At 47.8% G+C, this 23,335-nt stretch overlaps 1 protein-coding gene across 1 annotated transcript in view; it reads left to right on the top strand.

The window, feature by feature from the left end:
• Positions 1 to 2,059: 2,059 nt before the first annotated feature.
• Positions 2,060 to 23,335, top strand: part of LOC145340077 (von Willebrand factor A domain-containing protein 5A-like) — a 33,130-nt gene continuing 11,854 nt past the window's right edge. Inside the window, exons 1-3 of the mRNA XM_080184499.1 lie at positions 2,060 to 2,550; positions 6,888 to 6,971; positions 21,879 to 21,971. Of these exons, the coding sequence (XP_080040625.1) occupies positions 2,517 to 2,550; positions 6,888 to 6,971; positions 21,879 to 21,971 (211 nt within the window). The 5' untranslated portion in view covers positions 2,060 to 2,516. The remainder of the gene's footprint in view (positions 2,551 to 6,887; positions 6,972 to 21,878; positions 21,972 to 23,335) is intronic.

Below are 23,335 nucleotides of genomic sequence, written 5' to 3'. Positions count from 1 at the left end.
CGTTACTGGAAAGTGTGAAAATAGATAAATCCCCTGGGCTGGATGGGATTTGTCCTAGGATTCTCTGGGAAGCTAGGGAGGAGATTGCAGAGCCTTTGGCTTTGATCTTTAGGTCGTCATTGTCTACAGGAATAGTGCCAGAGACTGGAGGATAGCAAATGTTGTCCCCTTGTTCAAGAAGGGGAGTAGAGACAACCCTGGTAATTATAGACCAGTGAGCCTTACTTCTGTTGTGGACAAAGCTTTGGAAAGGATTGTAAGAGATAGGATTTATAATCATCTAGATAGGGATAATTTGATTAGGGATAGTAAGCGCAGTTTTGTGAGGGGTAGGTCGTGTCTCACAAACTTATTACGTTCTTTGAGAAGGTGAGCAAAGAGGTGGATGAGGGAAAAACAGTTGATGTGGTGTATACATATATATATATTTTTTTCGTTGGAAAGAAGGCGGCTAAGAGGGGATCTTATTGAAACATATAAGATGATTAGAGGTTTAGATAGGGTGGACAGTGATAGCCTTTTTCCTCGGATGGAGAAAGCTAGCACGAGGGGGCATGGCTTTAAATTAAGGGGGGGTAGCTACAGGACGGATGTCAGGGGTAGGTTCTTTACCCAGCGGGTGGTGAGGGATTGGAATGCCCTGCCTGCTGCAGTTGTAAATGCGTCTAGTTTGGGGGCGTTTAAGAGATCTCTGGATAGGTTTATGGACGAAAAGGGATTGGTATAGGCTAGTGGGTCATTGTTTTTGTAACTGGTCGGCGCAACATCGTGGGCCGAAGGGCCTGTTCTGCGCTGTAATGTTCTATGTTCTATGTTCTATACGGATTTCAGTAAAGCTTTTAATAAGGCTCCCCACAGTAAGCTATTGCAGAAGGTACGGAGGCATGGGATTGAGGGTGATTTAGCAGTTTGGATCAGAAATTGGTTCGCCGAAAGAAGGCAGAAGGTGATGGTTGATGGGAAATGTTCATCCTGGAGTTCAGTTACTAGTGGTCTACCGCAAGGATCTGTTTTGGGGCCACTGCTGTTTGTCATTTTTATAAGTGAACCTGGATGAGGACGTAGAAGGATGGGTTAGTAAATTTGCGGATGATACTAAAGTTGGTGGAGTTGTGGACAGTGTGGAAGGATGTTGCAGTTTGCAGAGGGACATAGATAAGCTGCAGAGCTGGGCTGAGAGGTGGCAAATGGAATTTAATGTGGAAACGTGTGAGGTGATTCACTTTGGAAGAAATAACAGGAATACAGAATACTGGCTAATGGTAAGATACTTGGTGGTGTGGATGAGCACAGAGATCTCGGTGTCCATGTTCATAGATCTCTGAAAGTTGGCACCCAGGTTGATAGGGTTGTTAAGGAGGCGTACGGTGTGTTCGCTTTTATTGGTAGAGGGATTGAATTTCGGAGCTGCGAGGTCATGTTGCAGCTGTACAAAACTCTGGTGCGGCCACACTTGGAGTATTGTGTACAGTTCTGCTTGCCTCATTATAAGAAAGAAGAGGAGGCAATGGAAAAGGTGCAGAGGAGGTTTACCAGGATGTTGCCTGGTATGGTGGGAAGGTCTTATGAGGAAAGGCTGAGGGACTTGGGGCTGTTTTCTTGAGAGAGAAGAAGGTTAAGAGATGACTTAATAGAAGCATACAAGATGATCAGCGGGTTAGATAGGGTGGACAGTGTGAACTTTTTCCTTGGCTGGTGATGGCTAACGCGAGGCGACATAGCTTTAAATTGAGGGGTGATAGATATAGGACGGATGTCAGAAGTAGGTTCTTTACTTAGAGAGTAGTAAGGGTGTGGAATGCCCTGCCTGCAACAGTAGTGGATTCGCCAACATTAAGGGCATTTAACTGGTCATTGGATAAACATATGGATGATATTGGAATAGTGTAGGTTAGATGGGCTTTAGATTGGTTTCACAGGTAGGGGCAACATGGAGGGCCAAAGGGCCTGTGCTGCGCTGTAATGTTCTATGTTCTAATTTCCTCTTGAAATTGGACAATGTTTTGGCTTCAGCTACACTCTATGGCCGCTTAGACCATTTTTACTTCGTCCGCATCGACGTAGACGGGGCATGTTCTCCACTACGCTTCCTGAGATTATTGTCACCGCACCAGTTCAGCAGATTCTCTATCTCTTTCCTGTACTCTGCCTTGTCACTGTTGGAGATCCAACCCTGCCACAGTGGTGTCGTCGGCTAACCTGAGAATGAAATTAGAGGGGAAATTTGGCCGCACAGTCATAGGTGTACAAGGAGTATAGTAAAGGGGCCTTGGGGGGCACCGGTGTTGAGGATGATTGTGGAGGAGGTGTTGTTGCCTGTCCTTACTGATTGTGGTCTGTGGGTTAGGAAGTTCAGGATCCAGTCGCAGAGGGAGGAGCAGAGGCCCAGGCCATGGAGTTTGGACATGGGTTTTGTAGAGGTGTTGGTGGGCTTTCTTAACCGTGATGACCTGGACACTTAGAAGCATGGAGCTCTCAACCATATCCACTTCATCCCCATTGATGTAGGCAGAGAAATGTCCTCCACTACGTTCCCTGAAGTTGATCATGGTAGGTTGGTACAGAAGATTAAAGCTCATGGGATATGTGGTCAGGTATCTAGATGGGTAGAGAACTGGCTTGCAAAGAGGAGTCAGAGAGTAGTAGTGGAGGGGTCTTTTTGTAGCTGGAGGTCTGTCACCAGTGGTGTGCCGGAGGGCTCGGTACTGGGACCTCTTCTCTTTGTAGTGTATATAAACGATTTGGAAGAGGGAGTAGGTGGTGTGATCAGCAAATTTGCTGATGACACCAAGATGGCTGGATTGGCGGGCAGTGAGGAGCAGTGTCTGGCGGGATATTGATAGGCTGGTTGATTGGGCAGATACATGGCAAATGGAGTTTAATCCGGATAAATGTGAGGTGATGTATTTTGGCTGGAATAATGTAGGGGGAAGTTATATGATAAAGGGTAAGCCCGTAAGGAGTATAGAGTCGCAGCGAGACCTGGGGGTGCAAGTGCACAAGTCTTTGAAGGTGGCAGTGCAAGTGGAGAGTGTGGTGAAGAAAGCCTATGGTATGTTAGTCTTTATAGGAAGGGGTATAGAATATAAGAGCTGGAGTCTAATGTTGCAGTTGTACAGAACGTTGGTTAGGCCGCATTTGGAGTACTGCGTCCAGTTCTGGTCGCCTTACTACCGGAAGGACGTGGAGACTCTGGAGAGAGTGCAGAGGAGGTTTACCAGGATGTTGCCTGGTATGGAAGGACTGGGGTATGAAGAAAGATTGAAGAAATTGGGGCTCTTTTCCCTTGACAGACGCCGACTGAGGGGGGATCTAATAGAGGTATATAAGATTATGAAGGGTATAGATAGAGTAAACAGTGGTAAGCTATTTCCTATAATAGAGACACGTAGGACAAGGGGCCATGGACTTAAGGTGAGGGGGGAGCGGTACAACACAGATATTAGAGGGAGGTTTTTCACACAGAGGGTAGTGGGGGTATGGAATGCTCTGCCAAGTAAGGTGGTGGAGGCAAACACGCTAGAGTCCTTTAAGAGTAACTTAGACAGGCACATGACTGAGTTGGAGATGGGTGGATATAGGAGAATGTTTTAAATAAGGGTCATTATAGTATTATATATTATATATATATATTATATATATTATTATATATATATTATATATATATTATATATATTATATATTATATATATTATATATATTATATTATATTATATATATATTATTATATATATATATTATATATTATAGTCATTATAGTCAGTATAGGGCTAACGGGAGGACTTTGAATAGTGTGGATGAACAGAGGGATCTAGGTGTATGTGTACATAGATCCCTGAAAGTTGGGAATCAAGTAGATAAGGTTGTCAAGAAGGCGTACGGTGTCCTGGCGTTTATTGGTAGGGGGATTGAATTTAGGAGTCGCAGTGTAATGTTGCAACTGTACACAACTCTGGTGCGGCCGCACTTGGAGTACTGTGTGCAGTTCTGGTCCCCGCATTACAAGAAGGATGTGGAGGCGTTGGAGAGGGTGCAGAGGAGGTTTACTAGGATGTTGCCTGGTATGGTGGGGAGGTCCTATGAGGAGAGACTGAGGGATCTAGGGTTGTTTTCGTTGGAAAGAAGGCGGCTAAGAGGGGATCTTATTGAAACATATAAGATGATTAGAGGTTTAGATAGGATGGATAGTGATAGCCTTTTTCCTCGGATGGAGAAAGCTAGCACGAGGGGGCATGGCTTTAAATTAAGGGGGGGTAGCTACAGGACGGATGTCAGGGGTAGGTTCTTTACCCAGCGGGTGGTGAGGGATTGGAATGCCCTGCCTGCTGTAGTTGTAAATGCGTCTAGTTTGGGGGCGTTTAAGAGATCTCTGGATAGGTTTATGGACGAAAAGGGATTGGTATAGGCTAGTGGGTCATTGTTTTTGTAACTGGTCGGCGCAACATCGTGGGCCGAAGGGCCTGTTCTGCGCTGTAATGTTCTATGTTCTATGTTCTATTAGCATTGGGGCATCCCTGGTAATGTAAATGGGTATAGTATGATAATAATTTTTTTTTTCCTCTTTCATTCACAGGTTTTAAGTCGGTCCACCTCGTGTCCAACAAGGGGCAGACACACAATGGGTCGTACTTGGGCTGTTCTTGGTTGCCCGAGATTGGCCTAGTGCTTCATGTCGTTAGTGTGTGCTTAAACTGGACCAGATACTGGGCAAGATGACAGCTCAGTGACTATCGCTGATTGCTGTGCAGACACATGGATTTGGGCCGGTGTCTGTGGGGAGTTTGCGCATTCTCCCCGTGCTTGCGTGGGTTTTCTCCGGGTGCTCCGGTTTCCTCCCACACCCCAAAGATGTGCTGTTAGGCTGATTGGCAGGAATAAATTGTCCCTAAATCAGTTTCCCTCAATCTGGATGGCCATAAAACATTAGACAGGGGTCGTGGGGGGAGTAGGGGGACTGGTGGTGTTGAGATGGTGGCGCGGGCTCGTTGGGCCAAAGGGCCTGTTTCCCAGGCTGATTTTGTTCTTTGTTTGTATGACTCTCCGGTATTATGTAGAGGCAAATAGTATCTCAGAGGAACCCTTGGTCCCAACACTGTCTATGCGAAACCTGCACATTCTCCACACACACGCACTCCGCCCGCCCGCCCGCTCCCCCCCCCCCCCCCCACCCCCCCACAGCCCTGTGTCTGCGTGGGTTTCCTCCGGGGGGGGCTGGTTAGATGGATTAGCCGTGCTGAATTCTCTCTCAGTGTACCCGAACAGACGCCAGAGTGTGGCAACCAGAGGGTTTTTCAGAGCGACTTCATTGCGTTGTTACTGTAAGCCTACTCATGACGCTAATAAATAAACTTTATAGCTTCGGAAGGAGGGAGAGGGGGTGCAGGAGGAAAGGAAATGGAACGGGCGTCGGCTGTTCCGGTGCAGGACCGATCAACAGTGCGGACATAGTGCGCATATCGGCGTCCAACAGTTCAGCAAATGAATGCAAATTGTACGGGTCACTGCCTCCCAGTAAGATAAAGGGGAGTTTGATCCAGTCAATGTTATAATTGGACGGGGAGATTCTTTCCTTCTTTATTTCCCTTTCCTTCCTCTTGTAAGAGGTCATTCGACCCATTGAGCCTGTGTTGACAACAGTCCCACCCAGGCCCTATCCCTATAACCGCACGTATTTATCCTGCAAATCCCTCTGACCCTAAGGGGCATTTTAGCACGGCCAACCCACCAAACCTGCACATCTTTGGACACTAAGGGGCAATTTAGCATGGCCAATCCACCTAACCTGCACATCTTTGGACACTAAGGGGCAATTTAGCATGGCCAATCCACCTAACCTGCACATCTTTGGACACTAAGGGACAATTTAGCATGGCCAATCCACCTAACCTGCACATCTTTGGACACTAAGGGGCAATTTAGCATGGCCAATCCACCTAACCTGCACATCTTTGGACACTAAGGGACAATTTAGCATGGCCAATCCACCTAACCTGCACATCTTTGGACACTAAGGGACAATTTAGCATGGCCAATCCACCCTAACCTGCACATCTTTGGACACTAAGGGGCAATTTAGCATGGCCAATCCACCCAACCTGCACATCTTTGGACACTAAGGGACAATTTAGCATGGCCAATCCACCTAACCTGCACATCTTTGGACACTTAGGGACAATTTAGCGTGGCCAATCCACCTAACCTGCACATCTTTGGACACTAAGGGGCAATTTAGCATGGCCAATCCACCCAACCTGCACATCTTTGGACACTAAGGGACAATTTAGCATGGCCAATCCACCTAACCTGCACATCTTTGGACACTTAGGGACAATTTAGCGTGGCCAATCCACCTAACCTGCACATCTTTGGACACTAAGGGGCAATTTAGCATTATTGGACGGTAAGGGACAGTTGGACTGTAAGCATGGCAATACACCTAACCTGCACATCTTTGGACCGTGGGAGGAAACCAGAGCACCCGGAGGAAACCCACGCAGACACGGGGAGAATGTGTAAACTCCATACGTTCACCCCGAGGCCTGAACTGAACTCGGGCTTTCTAATGTCCTTTCCAGCAAAGCTTCTGCTCCACTTCCACCAAAGGATCCAGCCTCCTGGATTTTTGACTCACCCCCCCATCTTCAGGATTGCTTTGTGTCACTCAAACTGTTTGCAATTCCTTTCAACGATCGACTCCCAGATGGCATCGTCAAACTGCTGATTTAACTCTGAAGTCTGCTGTCCCACTTTAACTCTGGCTACTGTAAGCCTACTCATGACACTAATAAATAAACTTTATAACTTAAGCAGGAGACGGAGTGCAGGAGAAAAGGAAATGGAACGGGCGTCAACTGGCCTAACGCTGTTCTGATTGTCTCCCTATGCAGGACAAGTAAAGAGTGCGAGCGTACAGCATATGACAGTGTGCGACCGTTTAGAGACGGAAGATTTATCGTGTGGAATGTCTCCCGGTAAGAATAAAAAGGAGTTTGATCCAGTTAATGTTATAATTGGACAAGGAGATTCTCTTTAACTCAGAAACACTTAACCGGCTTTCCCCTTGAACTCTCCTGAACACTACCTTGGCCTGTCTCTTAATTCCAGCCTTCTTGAGATTTTCTTTCTGTCCCAATTCCCTAGTTATCTGGACTGCATCTGGTCCTTTGGGAAGTCTGCTTCTTCAAGCTCCTTCATCCTGTCCAATCTTTCTTCTGGCAAAGTTCAGAGATTTGATTTGATTTGATTTATTATTGTCATGCACAATTTTTTATTTTAGAACATAGAAAAACTGCAGCACAAACAGGCCCTTCGGCCCACAGGTTGCGCCGATCATATCCTTACCTAGTAGACCTATCTATAACCCTCAATCCCATTAAATCCCATGTACTCATCCAGAAGTCTTTTAAAAGACCCCAGCGAGTTCGCCTCCACCACCACCGACGGCAGCCGATTCCACTCACTCACCACCTTCTGAGTGAAAAACTTACCCTCTGTACCTGCTCCCCAGCACCTTAAACCTGTGTCCTCTCGTAGCGACCATTTCAGCCCTGGGAAAAAGCCTCTGAGAATCCACCCTATCTATACCTCTCAACATCTTATAAACCTCTATCAGGTCGCCTCTCAACCTTCGCCTCTCCAGGGAGAAAAGACCAAGCTCCCTCAACCTATCCTCATAAGGCATGCCTCCCAATCCAGGCAACATCCTTGTAAATCTCCTCTGCACCCTTTCTATGGCTTCCACATCCTTCCTGTAGTGAGGCGACCAGAACTGAGCACAGTACTTAAGTGGGGTCTGACCAGGGTCTTATAAAGCTGCAGCATTACCTCCCAACTCCTGAACTCAGTCTCTCGATTGATGAAGGCCAGTACACCATACGCCTTCTTGACCACATCCTCCACCTGCGAGGCCGATTTAAGAGTCCTATGGACCCGAACCCCAAGATCCTTCTGATCCTCTACACTGCTAAGAGTCTTACCCTTGATATTATACTCCTTCATCCTATTGGACCTGCCAAAATGGACCACTACACATTTGTCCGGGTGTATTTTATAATTGTTTAATATTATTATATAATATAGTATTATTTAATTTTATATTATTATAAAATACAATATCTAACAAAATTATCTTTAAATATTATATATATAAAATTATATATATTAATAATAATTTTATCATTTTGTATTTTAATTTATTATTGTCATATAAGTTTGGGGGCGTTTAAGAGATCTGTGGATAGGTTTATGGATGGAAAGGGATTGGTTTAGGTTAGAGGGTCATTGCTTTTTAACTGGCCGGCGCAACATCGTGGGTTCTATGTTCTATTATTTCTTGCACACTATACAGACAAAGCATACCATACATAGGGAAGGAAAGGAGAGTGTGCAGAATGTAGTGTCACAATCATAGATAGTGTTCTACCTGTTAATTCTCAGATACTTCCGACTGGTTTGCTTACTCCAAGGTTTTACCTTATTTGCAAGACGGACGAAGGGCAAACACAAGTAAAGGTTCAATAAGTTTATTAATAATAGCACTATTAACCCTTAAATTACCCACATAAAACGAGAGGGTGCCCCAGATTCAAGTATACTACCCACAAAGATGGTTTGGTTAAATTGCAGACTCGATTCTCTGAATCCCTCTGGTGTGTCTTCACAAAGGTGAGTCTCGCTGGCAGCTTCTTCCTCCCTTCTCTGGTCAGTCTTCCAGATGGTCAAGGTCACCTCCCTCGCCGAGTCTTTACTTCTGGCGTATCTGAGATGTTGTCCCTTTATCTCCCTGCCTGCCTGCCTGCCTTTCCAGAAAGTTCTCTGGCTTCCGGCCAATGAGGTCCCAGGAGGGGGTTCCAATACCCAGTGGGTTTCTTGACGTCTGCCTGACAGGACACCGGGGATCCACCCCCTAGGTGTCCACCTCCACGCTGTTACTTACATGTAACCTGTTGTCAGATAAGGTAACTGCAGGAACTCTCGGTGACAGGATGTCTGGCCTGTTACTGCTACTGGCAACTGGCCAACTGCCTCTTGTTCTAAGGCTAATTGTGCTGCTGTATCTGCGGTTTTGGTTCCCTTTGTAATTTAACCAGTCGGGGGTTATCCCTTTCTGGTTCCTTCTGATGTCCTTTGATTTTTATTACTGCCACTTCTTGGGGTTTCTCGCTGGCGTTTAGTAATGCCTCAATCCTTTGTTGGTGCTGAGTAGGTGCTCCTCCCGTGGTTACAAACGCCCTCCTACCCCATGCCGTCATATAATCGTGTATTACCCCGAATGCGTACCTACTGTCGGTATATATATTTACCATCCTTCCTTCAGCCAATTCGACATCCGTGGTACTCGTAGTTTCCCTCAGGATTCCTTTCTCCACTAAGCCTTTAACTATCTCCACTTTGCTTCTGGTTTTATCGGGTACTGTCGGTGGGGCTTATGCTCTGGCCCAGGCACCTCTTATCGGGTCAGTTTTGGTTAGGCCCATACTCCAGGGACGGAGGCACTTTGTTTCTAGTCGCCAGTCCCTGGTGTTGGCTGTGGCCACGTTGATCGTGTCGAGGTGAGTTTTCCCATTCCGGTTTTCCGACCGCCCCGTTTTTTTGACTGTGGAAAGGGAGAGCTAACCTGGCCAATCAAAATCCCCTACTCCTTCATTAAGTCATTATTGTACCCTCGTTATTTTTACGCACATAGAATTACATAGGTAGATACGAACCATTTATTTCTACGAACGTGGTCTCGCTCAGGTGGGTGGGTGTTTTGTTCCCTCCTGCCCCTGTTAGATAAATCACCCCACTTATAGTGGGTGAAGGAAGATGGGTGACGGATACGGATGCTCCTGTGTCCACCAGCATCTCACGTTGCCTGCCCCCCACTAGTGCAGGCCCATAAACCCTTCCCCCCTTCTTAGCCTTACGAATGGGGACTGCAGGCAGTCAGTCTTGCTGACCTCGGAGGTTCCTTAGTTCTTCCAATTCTGCTGTGGGCGTGGATCGGGGCAGGGGTCTCCCTTATTTGTTCCAACGTATTGCTTCCGTGACCCGAACTGAGCACAGTACTCCAAGTGGGGTCTGACCAGGGTCTTATACAGCTGCAGCATTACCTCCCAACTCCTCAACTCAATCCCTCAATCACAAGCATAATAATGTTTCCCACTCTTTAGAAAAATGACAGCTCAGAAACAGGTCTTTTGGCCCATCTTGTCTGTGCCAAGCCATTTTTTTTTGCCTAATCCCACTGACCCGCACCTGGACCATATCCCTCCAAATTTGATTTCCTTCCTCTGGGAGCCAGCACTCCTTTGCGAAATGTCCTTGTCGGCCACAAGTGTGATAGATCAGTTTAGAACATAGAACATTACAGCGCAGAACAGGCCCTTCGGCCCACGATGTTGCGCCGACCAATTAAAGAACACTGACCCACTAATCTAAACCAATCTTTTTATTTTTAGTGTTAAGTCGCGAGTTTCGGCGGTTTTTTTTTAAATTAGTTAGAAACCGGAAGTCGTCACTAGGACGCTTACCGGTAGTTGTAGTTTTTTTTTTTCTCGTGCCCCTAACACTATAAATTAGTGCAGAGAGGATTCCCGATTCTCTACACTGGTAGAGAATCCCACCCTTCCACCTCCTCTAACCTAATTATAAGTGTGAGGGAAGTTTTTTTTTAATATTTTTACTTTTCTGCTGGTAATTGATTCAGGGATGGCAGTTCAGGCTGTAAGCTGCATCTCCTGTGGGATGTATGTAGTGAGGGACTCCCACAGTGTTTCAGGTGAGTTTACTTGTGGGAAGTGTGTTAGATTGCAGTTTCTGGAGGAGCGTGTAAAGGAGCTGGAAGGGGAATTAGAGGAGCTCCGTATAATTCGGGAAGTGGAGGCGGACATAGAAAGGAGTTATAAGGAGATAGTCACTCCTAGGAATAAGTCTTGGGTCACTGCCAGGAAGAGGGGCAAAAAGCAGTTGGGGGGACAATCCCCTGGGGCTGTTCCCCTCCAAAATAGGTTCTCGGTCCTGGAGGCTACAGTTGAGGAGAAATCAACTGGGGATAGCCAAAGGGAGCAGGTCTCTGGGGGTGAGCCTATTGGCAAGCCTCAGGTGGTTAGGGGTAAGAGATTGGGCCTCGTGATTGGGGACTCCACAGTTATGGGGACGGATAGGAGAGTTGGAGGTAAGGGTAGGGACTCTGGGCTGGTGTGTTGCCTACCAGGGGCTGGGGTCCAGGATGTTTCGGACAGAGTATTCAGGACTCTTAGGGGAGAGGGAGATCAACCCCAAGTTATAGTTCATGTGGGGACACATGACATAGGGAGATTAAGGGAAGGGGATATTAAGCAAAGATTTATGGAGTTGGGGTGGAAACTCAAGGCGAAGTCAGAAAGAGTAGTTATATCTGGACTCTTGCCTGTGCCACGGGATAGTTTAGAGAGGAATAGGGAGAGGGAAAGTTTGAACTCGTGGCTGAGGGGATGGTGCAGGAGGGAGGGGTTCAGGTACTTGAGCAATTGGGGCTCATTCTGGGGAAGGTGGGACCTCTATAAGAGGGATGGTCTACACCTGAACCAGAGGGGAATCAATATCCTGGGGGGTAAATTTGCAAAAGCGATGCAGGAAGGTTTAAACTGATTCGGAGGGGGGGAGGGATAGTGAGGAAAGGGGGTGAAAGTGAGGGGGGCATAGTTGGGGAATGCAGGGCACGGCATAGTGGGGGTGGGGCGGAGCAGGGTTTGAAATGCGTGTACTTTAATGCGAGGAGTATTCGCAATAAAGTGGATGAACTTGCAGCGTGGATCAGTACCTGGGACTTTGATGTTGTGGCCATTTCTGAGACATGGATAGAGCAGGGTCAGGAATGGATGTTGCAGGTTCCGGGGTACAAATGCTTTAGTCGGAGTAGAGAAGAAGGTAGAAGGGGGGGTGGGGTAGCATTGCTAGTCAAGGACTGTATCACAGTGTCGGAGAGAAAGTTTGATGAGGACTTGTCAGTTGAGGTAGTATGGGCGGAGATTAGAAATAGGAGAGGAGAGGTCACCCTGTTGGGAGTCTTTTATAGACCTCCTAAAAGTTCTAGAGAGGTTGAGGAAAGGATTGCGGAGACAATCCAGGTTAGGAGTGAAAGTAATAGGGTAATTGTTATGGGGGACTTTAACTTTACGAATATTGATTGGAGTTGCTATAGTTCTAGCTCGCTAGAGGGGTCAGTGTTTGTACAAAGCGTGCAGGAAGGTTTTTTGTCTCAGTATGTAGACAGGCCAACTAGAGGTGAGGCTATATTGGATTTGGTGCTGGGAAATGAGCCAGACCAGGTGCTAGACTTGGAAGTTGGTGTGCATTTTGGTGATAGTGACCACAATTCGGTTACGTTCACCTTAGTGATGGGAAGAGATAGGCATGAACCTCGGGTCAGCAATTTTAGCTGGGGTAAGGGCGATTATGAGGCTATCAGGAGTGAATTAGGACGCATGGATTGGATTAGGGGATTACAGGGACTGGGAACGTCTGAAATGTGGAGTTTTTTCAAGGAGCAGCTACTGCGAGTCCTTGATAGGTATGTCCCTGTCAGGCATGGTGGATTTGGTAGATCTAGGGAACCGTGGTGCACTAAAAGAGTTGAGTCGATGGTTAAAAAGAAAAAGGAGGCTTATGTTCGGATGAGATTGGAGGGCTCAGATAGTGCACTAGAAAGCTTTAGATTGGCTAGGAGGGAGTTGAAGAGTGAGTTGAGAAGGGCTAAAAGAGGACATGAGAAGACTTTGGCTGATAGGATTAAGGAGAATTCTAAGGCGTTCTATAAGTATGTCAAGAACAGAAGGTTGGTCAGGGCAAGATTAGGGCCAGTTACAGACAGCAGGGGGAAGTTGTGTGTGGAACCGGAGGAGATTGGAGAAGTATTGAACCAATATTTCTCTTCGGTGTTCACGCAGGGGGACATGAATATAGCTGAGGAGGACATTGGGTTGCAGGGGTGTAAAATAGACAGTATTACGGTTGATAAAGAGGATGTGCTGGAAATTCTTGAGGGGCTGAAAATAGATAAGTCCCCTGGTCCGGATGGGATCTACCCTAGGATTCTCTGGGAGGCTAGAGAGGTGATTGCAGAGCCTCTGGCTCAGATCTTCAGGTCGTCATTGGTCTCTGGTGTAGTCCCGGAGGATTGGAGGATAGCGAATGTTGTCCCATTGTTTAAGAAGGGGAACAGAGACTTTGCCGGGAATTATAGACCGGTGAGTCTTACTTCTGTTGTGGGCAAGGTTTTAGAAAAAATTATTAGGGATAGGATTTATAGTTATTTGGAGTGTAATGAATTGATTAGAAATAGTCAGCATGGTTTTGTAGCAGGTAGGTCGTGCCTTACTAACCTTATTGAGTTTTTTGAGAAGGTGACCAAAGAGGTGGATAGGGGTAAGGCAGTTGACGTGGTATACATGGATTTTAGTAAGGCGTTCGATAAGGTTCACCATGGTAGGCTTCTGCAGAAAATGCAGATGTATGGGATTGTGGGTAATCTAGGAAGTTGGATCAGGAATTGGCTATCAGATAGGAGACAGAGGGTGGTGGTGGATGGTAAATATTCATCATGGAGTGCAGTTACGAGTGGTGTGCCTCAGGGATCTGTTTTGGGGCCACTGTTGTTTGTAATTTTTATTAATGATCTGGATGAGGGTATAGTTGGGTGGATTAGTAAATTTGCTGATGACACCAAAGTTGGAGGTGTGGTAGATTGTGAGGAAGGGTGTCATAGTCTGCAGGGAGACTTAGATAGGTTGCAGAGCTGGGCCGAGAGGTGGCGGATGGAATTTAATGCGGAGAAGTGTGAGGTAATTCACTTTGGTAGGAGCAACAGATGTGTCGAGTATAGGGCTAACGGGAGGACTTTGAATAGTGTGGATGAACAGAGGGATCTAGGTGTGTGTGTACATAGATCCCTGAAAGTTGGGAATCAAGTAGATAAGGTTGTCAAGAAGGCGTACGGTGTCTTGGCGTTTATTGGTAGGGGGATTGAATTTAGGAGTCGCAGTGTAATGTTGCAACTGTACACTACTCTAGTGCGGCCGCACTTGGAGTACTGTGTGCAGTTCTGGTCCCCGCATTACAAGAAGGATGTGGAGGCGTTGGAGAGGGTGCAGAGGAGGTTTACTAGGATGTTGCCTGGTATGGTGGGGAGGTCCTATGAGGAGAGACTGAGGGATCTAGGGTTGTTTTCGTTGGAAAGAAGGCGGCTAAGAGGGGATCTTATTGAAACATATAAGATGATTAGAGGTTTAGATAGGGTGGATAGTGATAGCCTTTTTCCTCGGATGGAGAAAGCTAGCACGAGGGGGCATGGCTTTAAATTAAGGGGGGGTAGCTACAGGACGGATGTCAGGGGTAGGTTCTTTACCCAGCGGGTGGTGAGGGATTGGAATGCCCTGCCTGCTGCAGTTGTAAATGCGTCTAGTTTGGGGGCGTTTAAGAGATCTCTGGATAGGTTTATGGACGAAAAGGGATTGGTATAGGCTAGTGGGTCATTGTTTTTGTAACTGGTCGGCGCAACATCGTGGGCCGAAGGGCCTGTTCTGCGCTGTAATGTTCTATGTTCTATGTTCTAATCCCTTTTCGTCTATAAACCTATCCACAGATCTCTTAAACGCCCCCAAACTAGGCGCATTTACAACTGCAGCAGGCAGGGCATTCCAATCCCTCACCACCCTCTGGGTAAAGAACCTACCCCTGACATCCGTCCTATAACTACCCCCCCTTAATTTAAAGCCATGCCCCCTCGTGTTAGCTTTCTCCATCCGAGGAAAAAGGCTATCACTGTCCACCCTATCTAAACCTCTAATCATCTTATATGTCTCTATAAGATCCCCTCTTAGCCGCCTTCTTTCCAGCGAAAACAACCCCAAATCCCTCAGTCTCTCCTCATAGGACCTCCCCTCCATACCAGGCAACATCCTGGTAAACCTCCTCTGCACCCTCTCCAAAGCCTCCACATCCTTCCTGTAATGTGGGGACCAGAACTGCACACAGTACTCCAAGTGCGGCCGCACCAGAGTAGTGTACAGTTGCAACATGACGCTGCGGCTCCTAAATTCAATCCCCCTACCAATAAACGCCAAGACACCGTACGCCTTCTTAACAACCTTATCTACTTGATTCCCAACTTTCAGGGATCTATGTACACATACACCTAGATCCCTCTGTTCATCAACACTATTCAAAGTCCTCCCGTTAGCCCTACACTCGACACATCTGTTATTCCTACCAAAGTGAATTACCTCACACTTCTCCGCATTAAACTCCATCCGCCACCTCTCGGCCCAGCTCTGCAACCTGTCTAAGTCTCCCTGCAAACTATGACACCCTTCCTCACGATCTACCACACCTCCGACTTTGGTGTCATCAGCAAATTTGCTAATCCACTGAGTTTGGGCTGAGTTCCGCTCCCGTTCTTTCCTGTTTTATCTTTGTGTGAGATTTCTCCCTCAACACGCCCCCCCCCCCCCCCATAAGCTCTGCTAGCCCATTCCACCGGTTCATTGTAATTCTGGGACATGATCACTCCCATCTTTAGGATGGTTTGGTGAGCGCTGGAGAGCCGATCCTTGGAAGCTTGAATAAAGATCCGACCCCCACAGTCTGGTTAGGACATGGAACGTTACAGCGCAGTACAGGCCCTTCGGCCCTCGATGTTGCGCCGACCAGTGGAACCAATCTAATGACCCTCTAACCTAAACTATTCCAATGTTATCCATATGCCTATCCACTGACCATTTGAACGCCCTTAAAGTTGGCGAGTCCACAACTGCTGCAGGCAGGGCATTCCACGCCCTTACTACCCTCTGAGTGAAGAACCTACCTCTGACATCCGTCCTATAATTACCACCCCTCAATTTAAAGCTACGTCCCCTCGTGTTAGCCATCACCATCCGAGGAAAAAGGCTCTCACTGTCCACCCTATCTAACCCTCTGATCATCTTGTATGCCTCAATTAGGTCACCCCTTAACCTCCTTCTCTCTAACGAAAATAACCTCAAGTCCCTCAAGCCTTTCCTCATAAGACCTTCCCACCATACCAGGCAACATCCTGGTAAACCTCCTCTGCACCCTTTCCAATGCCTCCACATCCTTCTGATAATGCGGCGACCAGAACTGTACGCAATAAGGTTTCCTTGCCCTGAGCATGCCTGGTATCCTTGGAACAACCACTCCCCGTATTCAAAAGCTCCTTTCCCTTTTTTTGTTTCTTGGTCTTTGTGATTTTACTCCAATCGGTAGGGGCGTTTCCTAAAACTCTCTGGGCTTCTGTTTTAAACAGGGCGAGGGGTGCCTGTTGGGCATCTATTTCTGCTGTTAGGGGCTACTACGAGTGTCCAACGTCCCCCACTGTAGCCTTGTGCTGGGGGAATGGCGGGCCCTCTGGCTAACTCCCTCCATTTATCCATTGGGCGTGCGGCCCTCACCAGTTGGTGTACCTCCCTTAGGTGCAGTTGGTGTCCTACCCAAACCGTATCCAGTTCTTCGCAAAATTTCGTATTTGCGCCTCGAGGTCGTATTTGACCCAGGGAGGCCACTACCTGTTGTCCTTCACACGGGGTTGAACGGCTTGTAATTTGCAGTTGGCCGCACGTCCATTCCCGCTCGGGATACTGGTGCCAAGTTGTGTTCTAGCGCTTCCCCTTTCTCTGGAGGGAAGGTTAGTCCCTGCTGTGTGTGGACTCAAAGAACAACCTGGCATGGGAAACAGGCCCTTCGGCCCAACGAGCCCGCGCCGCCATTTTAAAGCATTTTCCTACACCTACCTTGCCCCGTGTGTGTGCATGAGGGGGCAGAGGAACAGTTTCCCTTCCCCTCCTCTAACACTCGATTCCTTTTCTCCAGTTCCCTTACTCTGGATTCTAATCTTGAAATTTTACCCTTATCTTCATAGAACACAGAACACTACAGCACAAACAGGCCCTTCGGCCCACAAGTTGCGCCCATCACATCCATACCTACCAGGCCATAGAACTATCTGTAACTCCCAATCCCATTAAATCCCATCTACTCATCCAGAAGTCTTTTAAAAGACCCCAGCGAGTTCGCCTCCACCACCACCGACGGCAGCCGATTCCACTCACTCACCACCCTCTGAGTAAAAAACTTACCCCCTGACATCTCCTCTGTACCTGCTCCCCAGCACCTTAAACCTGTGTCCTCTCGTAGTGACCATTTCAGCCCTGGGAAATAGCCTCTGAGAATCCACCCTACGGGTCACCCCTCATCCTTCGTCTCTCCAGGGAGAAGAGTCCCAGCTCCCTCAACCTATCCTCATAAGGCATGCCTCCCAATCCAGGCAACACCCTTGTAAATCTCCTCTGCACCTTCTCAATAGCTTCCATATCCTTCCTGTAATGAGGCGACCAGAACTGCGCACAGTACTCCAAGTGGGGTCTGACTAGGGTCTTATAAAGCTGCAGCATTACCTCCCGACTCCTAAACTCAGTCCCTCGATTAATGAAGGCCAGTACACCATCCGCCTTCTTAAGCACATCCTCCACCTGCGAGGCAGATTTAAGAGTCCTGTGGACCCGGACCCCAAGGTCCTTCTGATCCCCAACACTACTAAGACTCCTACCCTTGATATTGTACTCCTTCATCCCATTGGTCCTGCCAAAATGGACCACTACACATTTATCCACGTTGAACAAAGAACAACACAGCACGGGAAACAGGCCCTTTGGCCCAACGAGCCCGCGCCACCATCTTAACAATGTGTTTTTCCTACACCTCCCTTGACCCATGTCTATGCTTATAGTATCCCCGCCATTGGAAACCAGATTAAGGGGAGAGTAATTTAGGGACAATTTGTTACACCAGTCAGCCTAAGAGCACATCTTTGGGGTGTGGGAGGAAACCGGAGCACCCGGAGGAAACCCACGTAAGCACGGGGAGAATGCGCAAACTCCCACAGACACCGGCCCAAATCCATGTATCTGCACAGCTAGCAGTGATAGTCAGTGAGCTGTTGTGGTGCCCATCTGCCACTTCTCCACCCAGTCTTGCATCCTTCGTTCCACTATTTAGTGGAGGCAACTATTTGTTCAATTAGTCTGGCTAATTGATAGAACATAGAACATTACAGTGCAGTACAGGCCCTTTGGCCCCTGATGTTGCGCCGACCAGGGGAACCAATCTAATGGCCCTCTAACCTAAACCATTCCAATGTTATCCATATGCCTATCCACTGACCATTTGAACACCCTTAAAGTTGGCGAGTCCACAACTGCTGCAGGCAGGGCATTCCACGCCCTTACTACCCTCTGAGTGAAGAATTGATGTACGAATAATATCCCTGCCTTTTTTATTTTGTCTCTCTTTTCCCCATCTACCCACTTTCTCCGTTGTTCTAAGGTCTGAGAAACATCCCAGCCATCACCTTGCATCTTGTCATATATTTGTAAATAAGGGAACCCGCAGGCCCCCATTTAGTTTCTCTACCTGCCCTCTTGCAAACTTCTGCACCCCCCCCCCCACCCCCCCGGCCACGATTACCTCCTCAGCGACGTGTTTTCTCCACCGTTGGGGTTTCTATTCCCACTCGCAGCCACGATTACCTCCCCGGCAGTGTATTTCCTCCACCGGAGTCCAGCTGTAGGTCAGGGTGATCGGCTCCTTACTGCCCCGCTTTACAACATAAGAACATAAGAAATAGGGGCAGGAGTAGGCCATCTAGCCCCCTCGAGCCTGCCCCGCCATTCAATAAGATCGTGGCTGATCTGTCGCTGCTCAGTTCCACTTTCCCGCCCTCTCCCCATAACCCTTAATCCCCTCTCTTATCAAAAACCCATCAACCCGCGTCTTAAAAATCTTTAGCGAGGCAGCCTCCACCACTTCAACGGGCAGAGAATTCCAGAGATTCACCACCCTTTGAGTGAAGAAGTTCCTCCTCAACTCCGTTCTAAACCGCCCCCCCCTTTATCTTGAGGCTGTGCCCCCTAGTCCTACTGTCCTTTCTGAGCGGGAAGAGTCTCCCCACCTCTATCCTATCCATCCCATTCATCATCTTATACGTCTCAATGAGATCTCCCCTCATTCTTCTAAACTCTAACGAGTACAAGCCTAGTTTATTCAGCCTCTCCTCATAGCTCAACCCCCTCAACTCCGGTATCAGCCTAGTAAACCTCCTCTGCACTCCCTCCAAGGCCAAAATATCCTTGCGTAAGTATGGCGCCCAAAACTGCACACAGTACTCCAGCTGCGGCCTCACCAATGCCCTATACAGCTGCAGCAAGACCTCCCTACTTTTATATTCAATCCCCCTCGCTATGAAGGCCAGCATCCCATTCGCCTTCCTGACCACCTGCTGCACCTGCAAGCTGGGTTTTTGCGACTCATGCACAAGGACCCCGAGGTCCCTCTGCACCGTCGCCTGCTGCAGTTTTTCGCCCCGTAAGTAATAATCCTTCCTACCATTATTCCTACCAAAGTGGACCACCTTGCACTTGCCAACATTAAATTCCATTTGCCAGTTCCTGGCCCATTCGCCCAGCCTGTCTAGATCCTTCTGTAGACTCTCCACACCCTCCGCACAATTTGCCGTTCCACCAATCTTGGTGTCATCAGCAAATTTCAACACCCTACACTCAGTTCCCTCCTCCAGATCATCTATATAAATGGTAAATAGCTGAGGCCCCAGCACCGACCCCTGGGGCACTCCACTAGTCACCATCCGCCAATCCGAATAGCACCCGTTGACCCCCACTCTCTGCCTCCTATTTGACAACCAATCCTCTATCCACGCTAACACCCTACCCCCAACTCCATGCCCCCTCGACCTTCTGCAAACGACACAAACCTTTATGCAAACAGGTGGCAAACTCTGCGTCTATTCGCCGCTACAGAGTTTGATGCTAAACGACCTTTATCACTTGTGCTTCACGATCCTAAGTGCCCTTGGTGCCCCTACGCCCACTTCAGGGTCCTGACCTTCGCGTGGAGGATTTCCCCTCTTAACAACCGGTCTGAGGCCGCGCGTTTGAGGCGGGCACTTCCTTGACCTCGGTCGGTCGGCACAAGTAATCAATCCCTGTTTCTATCTAATAGTCCCATAAATTCCCCGAATTTTCACCAGTTCTTAACTGCATTGTTGGCTCAGTCTGACTCCCACACTTCAGTAATCTCTACTCCAGTTCGCCAATCGAGGCCAACGGATCGACTCACCAGCAGTGAGATCCTGCCGACTACGTCAATTTGTTGTGGGAAATCCCCGCTCAGAGTCAGATTTAAAGATTCAGCATGGAGTTCACCGGACAAAGCTTTGGGAGAAGCGCTGGGCTCTCCGCAGTGCTCGCAGTCACCTTCTTGACTTTAAAGTGGCAGCAGAACTACTTTTATACATTTTCAAATAGTGGCCAAGTACAGAGATTAGTAGCTAGCACATCGTTTTATATAGAGTAGACAAGTGCGGACATCAGCAGTTAGCACATCGTTACACATTCATGCCCCCATCAACGATGATCTCGTTACCAAAGCTCACTGTTTTGGCTCTGCTTTATTTCAAGCTGAGGTTTCCTCCCACACCCCAAAGATGTGCTCTTGGGCTGATTGGTGTAACAAATTGTCCCTAAGTTAGTCTGCCCTCAATCTGGTTTCCAATGTGGAGTGCCGTAAGCGTAGACAAGGGTCACGGGTGGAAGAGGGGACTCACAATGTTAAAATGGCGGCGCGGGCTCGTTGGGCCGAAGGGCCTGTTCCCTGTGCTGTGTTGTTCTTTGTTTTTGATCTGGGCCTCAAGATCTGATTTATTTCCTGTAGCGATTAGACGCTAACAGGATTTAGCTCGTTGTGCAATGTCTGTACCTAAGTCAACACATCTTAATGTCATTTTACAGAGTCCCTTTTGTGCCAGGTGACCATCTTGTATCTTTTAATTTCGATTTTACTCCAACAGTTGGGCCCATTGTTGTTTGTCACCTGTATCAGTGATCTGGATGATAACGTGGTAAATTGGGTCAGCAAATTTGCTGATGATACAAAGATTGGAGGTGTAGTGGACAGTGAGGAAGGTTTTCAAAGCTTGCAGAGGGACTTGGACCAACTAGAAAAATGGGCTGAAAAATGGCAAATGGAATTTAACGCAGACAAGTGTGAAGTATTGCACTTTGGAAGGACAAACCAAAGTAGAACGTACAGGCTAAATGGTAGGACTCTGAAGAGTGCAGTTGAACAGAGGGATCTGGGAATACAGGTACAGAATTCCCTAAAAGTGACGTCACAGATGGATAGGGTCGTAAAGAGTGCTTTTGGTACATTATAAATCGGAGTATTGAGTATAAAAGTTGGAGTGTTATGGTAAGGTTCTATAAGGCATTAGTGAGGCCGGATTTAGAGTATTGTGTACAGTTTTAATCACCTAATTACAGGAAGGATGTAAATAAGGTTGAAAGAGCGCAGAGAAGGTTCGCGAGGATGTTGCCGGGACTTGAGAAGCTGAGTTACAGAGAGAGATTGAATAGGTTAGGACTTTATTCCCCGGAGAGTAGAAGAATGAGGGGAGATTTGATAGAGGTGTATAAGATTTTGATGGGTATCGATAGAGTGAATGCGAGCAGGCTTTTTCCACTGAGGCTCGGGGAGTAAAAAAACCAGAGGGCATGGGTTAAGGGTGAAGGGGAGAAAAGTTTAAAGGGAATATTAGTCGGGGGGGGATTCTTCACGCAGAGAGTGGTGGGAGTGTGGAATGAGCTGCCGGATAAATGCGGGGTCACTTTTAAGAAAAACTTGGACGGGTTCATGGATGAGGGGGGGGGGGGGGGTGGAAGGATATGGTTCAGGTGCAGGTCAGTGGGACTAGGCAGAAAAGAATGGTTCAGCGCAGACAAGGAGGGCCGAAAGGCCTGGTTCTGAGCTGTAATGTTCTGTGGTTCTAGAGGAGGATTTCAGGTACATGGAGGAAGCAGACTCGATGACGGAACTTGATGACCAGCCGGAAGAACACGCGAATGTGACGGAAGGCGGACACCGTGAGTACACACCGTCTTATCTCAACCTCGTGCGGGGCAATCACCCTCGGGTCTGCCCTCAAGCAGAGCCGGGCCCCTCCCTTTTTGAGCACTGACACTCAGAAGAGGGGTACCTTGTCCTATGATCTGTAAAAGAAAAAGAAAGTGTGTGCGTGAAGTGGTGTGACCTGTTTTTCAGTAACTCTGAGTGGTTAAATAAACCCCTGACACTAACTCTAAAATCCACGCTTAACAATTCATTCATCTAACTGACAGCGAACAAATTAACTAAACTATTATCAAAACGAGTAAAACAGGACTCTAATGGAATGCTAAGAACATAAGAAATAGGAGCAAGAGTCGGCCATCTAGCCCCTCGAGCCTGCCCCGCCATTCAATAAGATCATGGCTGATCTGAAGTGGATCAGTCCCACTTTCCCGCTTTCTCCCCATAACCCTTAATTCCCCTGTCTGTCAGAAATCTATCTAGTAAAAAGTCTGACAACACCAGGTTTTACTCCAACCAATTTATTTGATAATACTCACAAGCTTTCGAGGTTTCCCTCTTCGTCAGGTGAATGGAGAGTTCTGGCCTCAGACATTCTATGAGGATGTGTCTAGGGCGCTGGATAGAGGAGAGCCGGTGGATGTGGTCTTTCTGGATTTTCAGAAGGCGTTTGACAAAGTACCTCACAAGAGGTTATTGCAGAAGGTCGAGGGACATGGAGTTGGGGGTAGGGTGTTAGCGTGGATAGAGGATTGGTTGTCAAATAGGAGGCAGAGAGTGGGGGTCAACGGGTGCTATTCGGATTGGCGGATGGTGACTAGTGGAGTGCCCCAGGGGTCGGTGCTGGGGCCTCAGCTTTTTACCATTTATATAGATGATCTGGAGGAGGGAACCGAATGTAGGGTGTCGAAATTTGCTGATGACGCCAAGATTGGTGGAACGGCAAATTGTGCGGAGGGTGTGGAGAGTCTACAGAAGGATCTAGATAGGCTGGGCGAATGGGCCAGGAACTGGCAAATGGAATTTAATGTTGGCAAGTGTGAGGTGGTCCACTTTGGTAGGAATAATGGTAGGAAGGATTATTACTTACGTGGCAAAAAACTGCAGCAGGCGACGGTGCAGAGGGACCTCGGGGTCCTTGTGCATGAGTCGCAAAAACCCAGCTTGCAGGTGCAGCAGGTGGTCAGGAAGGCGAATGGGATGCTGGCCTTCATAGCGAGGGGGATTGAATATAAAAGTAGGGAGGTCTTGCTGCAGCTGTATAGGGCATTGGTGAGGCCGCAGCTGGAGTACTGTGTGCAGTTTTGGGCGCCGCACCTGCGCAAAGATATTTTTGCCTTGGAGGGAATGCAGAGGAGGTTTACTAGGCTGATACTGG

The sequence above is a fragment of the Carcharhinus amblyrhynchos genome, unplaced genomic scaffold (assembly GCF_965287045.1).
Source record: "Carcharhinus amblyrhynchos unplaced genomic scaffold, sCarAmb.v2.hapA scaffold_762, whole genome shotgun sequence".
Taxonomy (NCBI): domain Eukaryota; kingdom Metazoa; phylum Chordata; class Chondrichthyes; order Carcharhiniformes; family Carcharhinidae; genus Carcharhinus; species Carcharhinus amblyrhynchos.
This window is presented reverse-complemented; position numbering and strand designations above follow the sequence as displayed.